The sequence below is a fragment of the Pseudonaja textilis genome, chromosome 5 (genome assembly GCF_049901715.1).
Source record: "Pseudonaja textilis isolate UNSWEBS1 chromosome 5, rPseTex1.2, whole genome shotgun sequence".
NCBI lineage: Eukaryota > Metazoa > Chordata > Lepidosauria > Squamata > Elapidae > Pseudonaja > Pseudonaja textilis.
This window is the reverse complement of record NC_141994.1, coordinates 40,577,238-40,586,452: the sequence shown is the minus strand read 5'-3', so window position 1 is coordinate 40,586,452 and position 9,215 is coordinate 40,577,238. Positions and strand designations below refer to the sequence as shown.

Sequence of the window (9,215 nt, the reverse complement as noted above, 5' to 3'; positions counted from 1 at the left end):
GATGCTTCACGAAGTGGCTGAAGTACCCATCTACATAGGCAGCTGCCACTGTGCATTGCTCTGAGGACCTCTTCATAATAACACATTCAGGGAATCTGTCTGGGTGGACAGCTGACAGATGAGAAAGAAGTATACTGCCAATGAAAGAGGCCTTAGAAGTCCTCCCATTCCAGACAATGCATCCTTGTCAACATCGAGTATATGCAAAATAGGGCTTGTTTATTTATAAACAGGAATTAAATAAAAATATATATTCATTAAGCTTTTGCTGACCGTGATGGTAAAAAATATATGGCTAAGAGCTATAGCCTGGCCTATGTTTCTTTTATTCTCTTGAAAGCATATATCCTATTACATTGCAGAAAACATGCTGTATTTGACATCAATGGCTTTCACTTCAGCTTCAACATTTGCACCTCTTAATATTTGTGAAAGCAAATGCCAGTGTCATTCCATGGGCATGGAAGACAGTGCACAATCCTCTTGTCATCTGAAAATATGTGAGATGCTCCTGAACAGCTCTTAAAAGCCAGGCCAAACTATTGAGAAAATAAGACAGGCTTTGTGGTTCTCAAAGGCCTTTTTCAGAGCCAGCAGGATAGGAGTGCAGCAAATGTGAAGTTATTTTGGTCTTGTCTGAAAGCCACACAAGGATGCTACTTGGTTTACATTTGTGCTTCAGTTTTTCTAGAATACTTCCTATCGATTAGCTAAATAATTGATTTTTGTTTATTGAGAAGGGCTTTCAAAAGGCATGATGAAGTTGGCACCACAGTGACAGATTTCATGTAGGGTAACAGGATGATCATATTACGACGAAAAAAAAAGTATTTATTTTTAACTTTGTTGTTTCCCTGAGGCAGATGAAGAACCTCCCTTCTACCATATAACTGTAAACTACTCTATATTTCACTTTACAAGCAGAGTCTGAAAGAAGGCCATTGTGCATAGCTTTCAGAGTTAAAGTTCATGGTTAGAGTTAAAGCCTTATGCAGAGAAGTGTTTTCTAATTAGCCAAGAAACTAGGATTTAAATTCTAAGCATGTGGTCTAAGCAGACACCTTCTCAACTATGGCTATTTTCCAGGCAATTCATCTAAAGTGATTTTTTATATATATTTAAAGCATACAAGTATATTTTAAAGGATATAAAGAAAATTGCTGAAGAATTCTGCTTTTGTGCCATGTTTAAAGGAGGACCAATGATGGAGAGGTTTAGTCGGAGTTGTGTTGCTGGCTGAACAAAGGCCTCATCCTTCCTCTCACGAAATCAAGGGGACTCACAACCAGTTAAATTATTCTGACAAACATACACAGCTATCTCACAAGCAGCTTTCACTATCCATGCTAGTAAAAGAAGCTAATAACATAGTTAATAGTTTCCTTTGCCTAATTTAGAAAAGGCCTGTCTCAGAATAATTCAAGGAAAAGAGTACGTTTGGGTTGCATGATATAAGGTGGGAAAGAGGTGGAGAGACTCAGTTTTTAGCAATGATAGCATTGTCTGACCTCAGAACAATCCATTTATTGTATATTTTGATATAGGAAGAATATTTTAATGTACTACACTAGTGCATCATTGGGAGCCAGTTTAGTACAATGGTTAAGGCATCGGGATAGAAACTAGGAGACAATGCATTTTAGTTCTGCTTTTAGACACAAAGCCAGCTGGATGACCTTATTTATTTATAAAATTTAAAGGCCATTCATCTTATCTCAAAATAACTTTAGGAATTTCCTCAACCCAGGGAAGAAGGCAATTGCAAACCACCTTCAAAAAACCTTGCCCAGGAGTTAAAAACTGACTTGAAGGCACACATGAGAAACCAACAACCTAAAATGCACAGTAACTCTGACAAATATACAAACTAAGGAACACTGAGATACAGCCAATTTCAATAATACTATAGAAATTATAGCAAGTTCACTTCTGTTTATTTTACATAAGTAATATTCTACATTTTCAATTAAACTAAGGATATTTCTCTTATTTTTGTTTAGCCCTTTTACTCTTCTGGTGTGTTTTCATGGATTATTAATTTGAATGCAAATCTTTAAGAGGCAATGGTGCAAATTGGTAATTGTTTGAAGATGGGAAAGCTTACAGTTGGATAAGTTAAAGAGAAGAGAATTGGAAAGCACAAGTAAGAAATGAATGGCTTCTCATATAATTTGCAGTCGGAATATGGAAAGACTGAGAGAAAGGAATTATTCCCAAATAGGTAGGGTATGCTTTATAGAGAGGCGATGTATTTGCTTCATAAGATTGGAGGAATTATTTAGTATAGAACTTACTTGCCCTTAATTGAATAAAATAAGTGGCTCATATTTATTTATTAAATTTGTATACAGACCTTCTCACTGTTTATATTAAAAACAAAGATATCTGGTCTACAACCTTAAAAATGAAGGTTCAGTGAAGTAAATGGTTCGTGCCAACCTAGAACACTTTATTATTTAACGGAGAATGTAAATTGATGCAATACCACTATCCCACATAACTAAAAGTACTCAAGCTAGGGGCAGAAACTGTAAAAGAAACTATCCTCTTCCCTGTCAATTTCAATAACTATTAACTTTGTGCCTGTCATGATACCCAAAATCCAGAAGCAGCTGAAGAAAATAAAACTGAACAGAATCAATAGAGAAAAATCACAAAATGTTAGATGTTTATTTATTATTCAAATTTATATAATCATTTATGTATGATTCTGGGAAGCTTACAAACAAAACAAATTAAACAAAAATAGGGAAATTTAATACAAGAAAAAAGTAATATAAAATGATTAAAATACATAAAACTCACAGCTGAGGCAATCCCCTTCATCAAACCATCAGTACAGCTGACAAAAAGTACACTATTGAATGCTGTGTTAAAGCAATATGTGCAGCTATTTTCTTTGCAAACCAGGATGTGAGGGTTATAGGAGTCTACTGAAACTAAGACCTATAGTCTTTGAACCTTGCTCACAGAAATGCACATTCCAACAATCAAACCATGAGTACCCAGTCTAAACAAAACACAATGGAAACTGCAAAGAAATCTAAAATGAATCAACCATACAACAAAAGTAACACCCATCGGTGCCAATAAATATATATATTTAAAATACCTATTTATGGAGTTTTAACATGCTTTTGAAGTCTTGTTTCAAAGGATATTGATATTGTTTCAAAAACAGGTACATACAATCTTAATGCTATGCACTCATTTTAATATTCAGCTAACAAAACCTCCCTCGCAGGTTTCAAGGACAGTAGGACAGGTCTCATGGAAAATTTTGTGCAAAATTGTACCTCACACAAAATAGCTTGAATGAATTGCTTACTTTTGGAGGCACATTTCCTCCTTTTTCTGGTTGTTATTGGTGTTAAATAATGAACAATTCATAAAATATACAGTATTCAATGAGAATAGAACATAAGAAAGCTGTTGCAATGGCTGTTTGTTGATCTTTGAGGTTTTGTAAAGGGTGTACAGGGTAAAAAGAAGTTAGCAAAGAAGGTATATTAAATGAAAAAAAACACAACCACTGCATTTTAATCGGTATTTATCTCTCTGGAATCCGGGAGACTGAATTTTATTTCCACTTTAGACATGAAAGGCAGCTGGGTAACTTTGGACCAGTCACTTTCTCAGCCCAATACATTTCATAAAATTTTGTAGTGGGGAAAATAGAAGGAGGAAGGAGTGGTATGTTAGCTACCTTGAGTTATTTATAAACAGAGTAAAGGAGAGATATAAATAAATATCTTCCATTTTGTGACTTTTGTAGCATTAACAGCAGTGGGTTAGTTTTAGGTTAGTTATAAAGAAGAAAATTCCTGAAATAAGCAATTTCTAGCACCCATGTTTTCTTTTCCTGTTAACACAAATGTGCACCGATTGTGCAATCTGATTTCGGGTCTCCTTAGAAATCACATCTGATTAATCCACGTATACTGTGCTCGGTTATAACAGCGGAATGCACTGGATTTGTTTTTGTAGAGATGCAGATGGATTTTTAACTACAGACTAGGTCTGTAGGCCATTATCTTCTGCAGCGAGATCTCAGAATGAAAGGAGAGAGAGAGAAAAAAAAGATCAGTCGACAGCAGGATCAACAAAAGCCGTTTGCATTTTTTTTTACCCTTTGAGTAAGATAAACGTGATCCTCCTGTCTTTCCCAACCTTGTTGTGCATCGTATTAAACAAGACATAAATCATTCGGACGTGCGCGAGCGCCAGCCAGCAAGCGCGAGCTGCTACTGCAGCCCTGAACGTCTTTAAACAGTACGAGACGTTCCATTCTTAAACGGCGGCTGCTGCTGTTGCTGCCGCCGCGGTTGCTATTTTCCAGCCCCGTTCAACGAACAAACCCAATCTCGCTCCCTCGCTTCCTCTCCCTCTTTCGGGTTCTATTTGTTTACAATCAGATGACATCACTTCTCCCCGTGCCCCTCCGTTCCAACAAGACGTCACAATGGTGCGATCGCCCGATTGGTTAAGACGGGATCTCGGCCCCTTTCAAGCGCCATTGCTAGCCTGGCCGCGGTTATAAAAGGCGCTGCACGGAGAAGCCCTTCCTTCGTGTTTGGTAGGAGATGATCGAAGCGCTGGATCTGGTAGTTCCCGGCACTGCCGCCAGACTACGTCAGAGGGTGGCGGCTCAACAGGAGTGGGCGCCCCTCCTGAATTGAGTCTTTTGAAAAGATCGCCTTCTTCTTCTTCCCTTCCCGACTTATTTTCCTCTAGCTCTCTCTCTCTCTCTCTGTGTGTGTCTTTCTCTCTCTCTCTCTCTCTCGTCCCCACCGCTCGGTTCCTCTTCGGCGGCCCCGAGCGCACCCCGAACACTCTCGGTCAACCCCCGGAGCTGGCTGCCTCTCGCCCCCTCCGCCTCCATGCATCCCGCCCTTTATACCCGGGCCAACATGATACGTGAGATCGCCGCGGCTGTGAACTTCATCTCCAAGTTCCTGCGCACCAACGGGCTGATGAACGAGCGGCAGCTTCAAACGTTCAGTCAGAACCTGCAGGAGCTGCTGGCAGGTGAGGGGAGGGGGAGGCCGCCGGACCAGGGAAGGGGGGGTGGGGGAGGTCTTCAGATTTTCCGTCTCCTTCCGGCTAGTAGTATGGGGAGGGAGCGGGGGGTGGAGAGCAACAATCGCACAGCTGCTGTTCTGCTCCCCCTCCGCGCGATCCCTCCGATCTTGTTTGTCAACGTAACATTTCAGCCTTCGCCCGACTAGCTGTCCTCCATGAGGCTAAAGACCCCATGATAGCCAGCAGTGGCACTGGGCAATTGGTGGAGAGAGGCTGCAATGTTGGGAAGAAGGAAAGGTAATGGTGTGTAAGCTGGTTGCATGATTGGACGGTTCGTGGGAATAACAACAGCCTCCCAAACGGCTTCAGGAAACGAAGGAGACCTTTGTGTTTTGTACAAGTCTGGGAAGCAGCTATTATTTTATCACTTTTAGCCCACTATGATCTAAAGATATTACAGTGGTTTACTGCCATATTTCCGTTTGGGTTTGATTTTGCTCAGTGTTTCGTGTGTGCAACAGGGGATTTTTCACTCGTACATACATACCTCTGCGTGTCTGGAAAGTCCCTTTAGCTGCCTTCAGTTCCTCTTTCCTTTCTTGGTGTTTATACACAAAGATCACATTGCCTAAGCAAGCATACAGACTCACACCTCAATCACACTTTTTAAGTTCTGAATAAAAAGTCTTACACCCCTCCCAAATTTTGTATTGGGTTTTGTATATAAAAGGAAGCAAAGTAAATTTGGCTAGCATTTTAAACTCATTTAATATACATAGCCTTTTCTCATTTTGCCCAGATACAAGTAACTGTTAAGTTGTATATCTCATACATTCCCTAGGAGAGCTCTATTTACCATTTTCAACTGCTTGAGGTTGGAGGAGTGCAGAACTGACCTTCTTGAGATTCTGCCTAAGGTCTTGGGAGTGTGTGTGTGTGTGCCTGCCTTTCCACATCTGTTTTCCTTTCCTCTTCCTCCATTAGCTTGAAGAATATATTGAATGCACCTATCTGTGTGGTACAGTAGTAAATATTTAAAATGCTTATGGGAAGGCAGAGGGAATTATTTAATAAACATGGAGTGTTTATTAAATTATCTGTTAATTGAAAATAAAGATTACACTAGTTTCTTGTTTGAGTTATAGAGTCTCCCATCCTCATTGTGGGAGCTAGATTAGTACAGTACTACCTTCCACAGGAAGCTTTATTACAAGCCAGGCAACTTGTTTTCTTTCTAACATGACTTAAGAACTTGTAGTAATTCAGTGTGTGTGGAGTGCCTTTCATTACACCTAATAACATTACTAATATAATTTAAGTACATGCTACATAGTAATGATGAAATACTGTATTACTGAATATTTTATTCTGTTCTGATCTTAAAAGATATTGTCACAAGAAATGAAGTATTAAGTAAAAATATTAAGTTTTTAAGGGTTAGCAACAGTTTGGAAAAGGGGTCTCAAAAAGTGTTCTTTATGTTATGAAAATTACTGAGTGTAATTATTTCAAAGATTGGTTTGAAAATGCTAGTTTTGGGAATGATTTTATTAGCACTGGAAGATTTAAGCTAGATTTTTGACTGTACTACATGAGTCTTCTACAAATGCTCTTTTGTAGGAGACTAGGGTCTGCTAATCCATGTACAAGTAAACGTGTGGGGATTGTTTGTACGTGCAGTCTGAACAAAGCATTAACACTGTGAAGTCTGTTTTTAATATCTTAACCCACCTGATGTCAGGTGCCCCCCCCCCAAAAGTAAACAACTTCTAAAGCTATACAAAATTATTTTGCAAGGGGAAAAACACCTAAACTGTTTTACATAATATATATCATTCATATGGTATTTTGAATAGCACTTTATTTAGCACTTCAAGTTGATTGGTGCTGATCATAAAATTTCATACATGCACTTTTGTAATAGTTTGTGTATAATGTAATGTGAGAAGGTGCCATTAAGATCGGTGGTTCTAAACATATGTGGAAATAGATGTCTGACTTTGATAAGAAGATCTTAAAGAGATTTCAGAGCATAGTCTTTCATTGTGATAGGCCTTTCTATATGCAAACATAAATTCATTCTTGAAATTAATTGACAGAAATTTTATATAGAAAAAAATGATTCAATAGTATATTTTTGCTCATGTTAGCAATATTTTTCCGGCTATCAACTAAGATAATATACTGTTCTGTTTTCTATTACCAGTTCTATAATTGGATAACAATTCCTATAAGCCTAGGCAGCTGTAAGGGCTATAGGAACAGCAGTCTGAGTACTTACTACTAAGAAAGATTGTCAACCCTAATTCTAAACACGCCTCATCTATTATTGAAGTACCAGAAAAGAATAATTCCTCTTTCTGAACTTGTGTGGAAGAGCCAAGTGTGATGTTTATTACTCTTTTCTATTCTGTAGAACATTATAAACACCACTGGTTCCCTGAAAAGCCATGCAAAGGATCAGGCTACCGCTGCATCCGCATCAACCATAAGATGGATCCCCTGATTGGGCAAGCAGCACAGCGGATTGGACTTAGCAGCCAGGAACTGTTCCGCCTTCTGCCAAGTGAACTTACTCTCTGGGTTGACCCATATGAAGTATCCTATCGTATTGGAGAAGATGGCTCGATCTGTGTGCTGTATGAAGCCACACCAGCAGGAGCAAACCAAAGTAGCACCAACATGCAAATGGTAGACAGCCGAATAAGCTGTAAGGAAGAACTCCTCTTGGGCAGAACCAGTCCCTCAAAGACCTACAATATGATGACTGTATCAGGTTAAGATAATAGCCTGTGGATGGATCGTCATATAATGGATGGATAAATTTGGTTTTTACTTTGGGTGGGCTCCTCTGGGGATGGATTACGGAATTTAAACCATGTCACAGCTGTGAAGACCTGGCACAACATAGAATGGTAAACTTGATTTGATAATGGCAGTGCCATAGTTTCGACAGTACCTTTCAGTGATTTAATAGCCTGTGAGTATAGATAATTACTTTATTTCCTAATGCCTGAAGTTGTCCCAGATAGGCTGCAGGTTTTTTCTCCCAGACGTTTTGCTTAATTTTTCTTCTTTTTTAAAAAAAATGCACACACACATTTTCATCTAAGTCTAAAGCTATAAAATTGTTCTCTGCATTAAGTGTTGCAGACAGAATTTGCACTATACATTTTTAAAGTTACCATTTTTGGCAGCTCAGTAATAGGACTTGTTATAAACATGGTAATACTGGAAATTTTATTCAACCAGACTTTTACCTAGCACTTAACAATATGTATAAACTGTACATAGGTCACACTCAGTGGCCATGAACTGAGGAAAGTGGTTCAGTTGCTGTTTTGTATTGGCCTTTAAGGTAGTAAATGAGTAGGCTGTGCTATGCCAACAGGCTAAAGAGAGACCATTTAAAGACACTGTCTGAACTGTGGTGTATTTTACCAGCCAACTATCTGTACATTTGCTAGCTTGTAGTTTTCTAAGACTGAGTAAACCTCTTATTTTTAGAAAGTGGAGGTCTGGTTTGTAATTTCCTTGTACTTAATTGGTAAAAGTCTTTTCCACAAACCGCCATCTATTTTGTGAACTTTGTTAGTCATCTTTTTTTGGGTAAATTATGAACTGGTGTAAATTTGTACAGTTCATGTATATTGATTGTGGCAAAGTTGTACAGATTTCTATATTTTGGATGAGAAACTTTTCTTCTCTCTATAATAAATCATTTCCTATCTTGGCATTTAAATTTAATCTCTTGTCATGCTTGCATAGGATTAGTTAAAACCCAGTTAATGTATTATAAAATATAAGCATGGAGTTCAGATGCAGGGGAAAATATGATCGTTACAGATGGATGAAGGAAACAGTTGGAGTATGAATATTTGAGGAGCCTAGAACACACACTGAATATCTCACTTTAATTTTTAATACTATTCAAAATTAATCATAATGCGGAGACCATGCACAAGTCCATTCATTCCTGAATATGTGGAAATCGTGCTGAAGTAACTTCCAACAAACAAGAATTGTGACCAAATCCAGAGGATTAATGTTTATATGTTTGCCTGATGAACAAAGATGTAGCAAATCAAGGTGGTTCACCTAATCCACCACTTAAAAACACAAGAAAAATAATAAAAAACAAACAAAAAATCTTATTTCTGACTTGACGGATACCTTGCTCAGTTGGTATTTAC

General features: G+C 38.3%; 1 protein-coding gene across 1 annotated transcript; it reads left to right on the top strand.

Moving 5' to 3' along the window:
• The first annotated feature begins 4,565 nt into the window (after positions 1–4,565).
• Positions 4,566–8,764, top strand: BTG1 (BTG anti-proliferation factor 1). The gene is made up of 2 exons (XM_026698810.2): positions 4,566–5,028; positions 7,439–8,764. The coding sequence occupies exons 1-2, from the start codon at positions 4,881–4,883 to the stop codon at positions 7,801–7,803; spliced, it is 513 nt and encodes a 170-aa protein (XP_026554595.1). The 5' UTR covers positions 4,566–4,880; the 3' UTR covers positions 7,804–8,764.
• Positions 8,765–9,215: the final 451 nt, after the last annotated feature.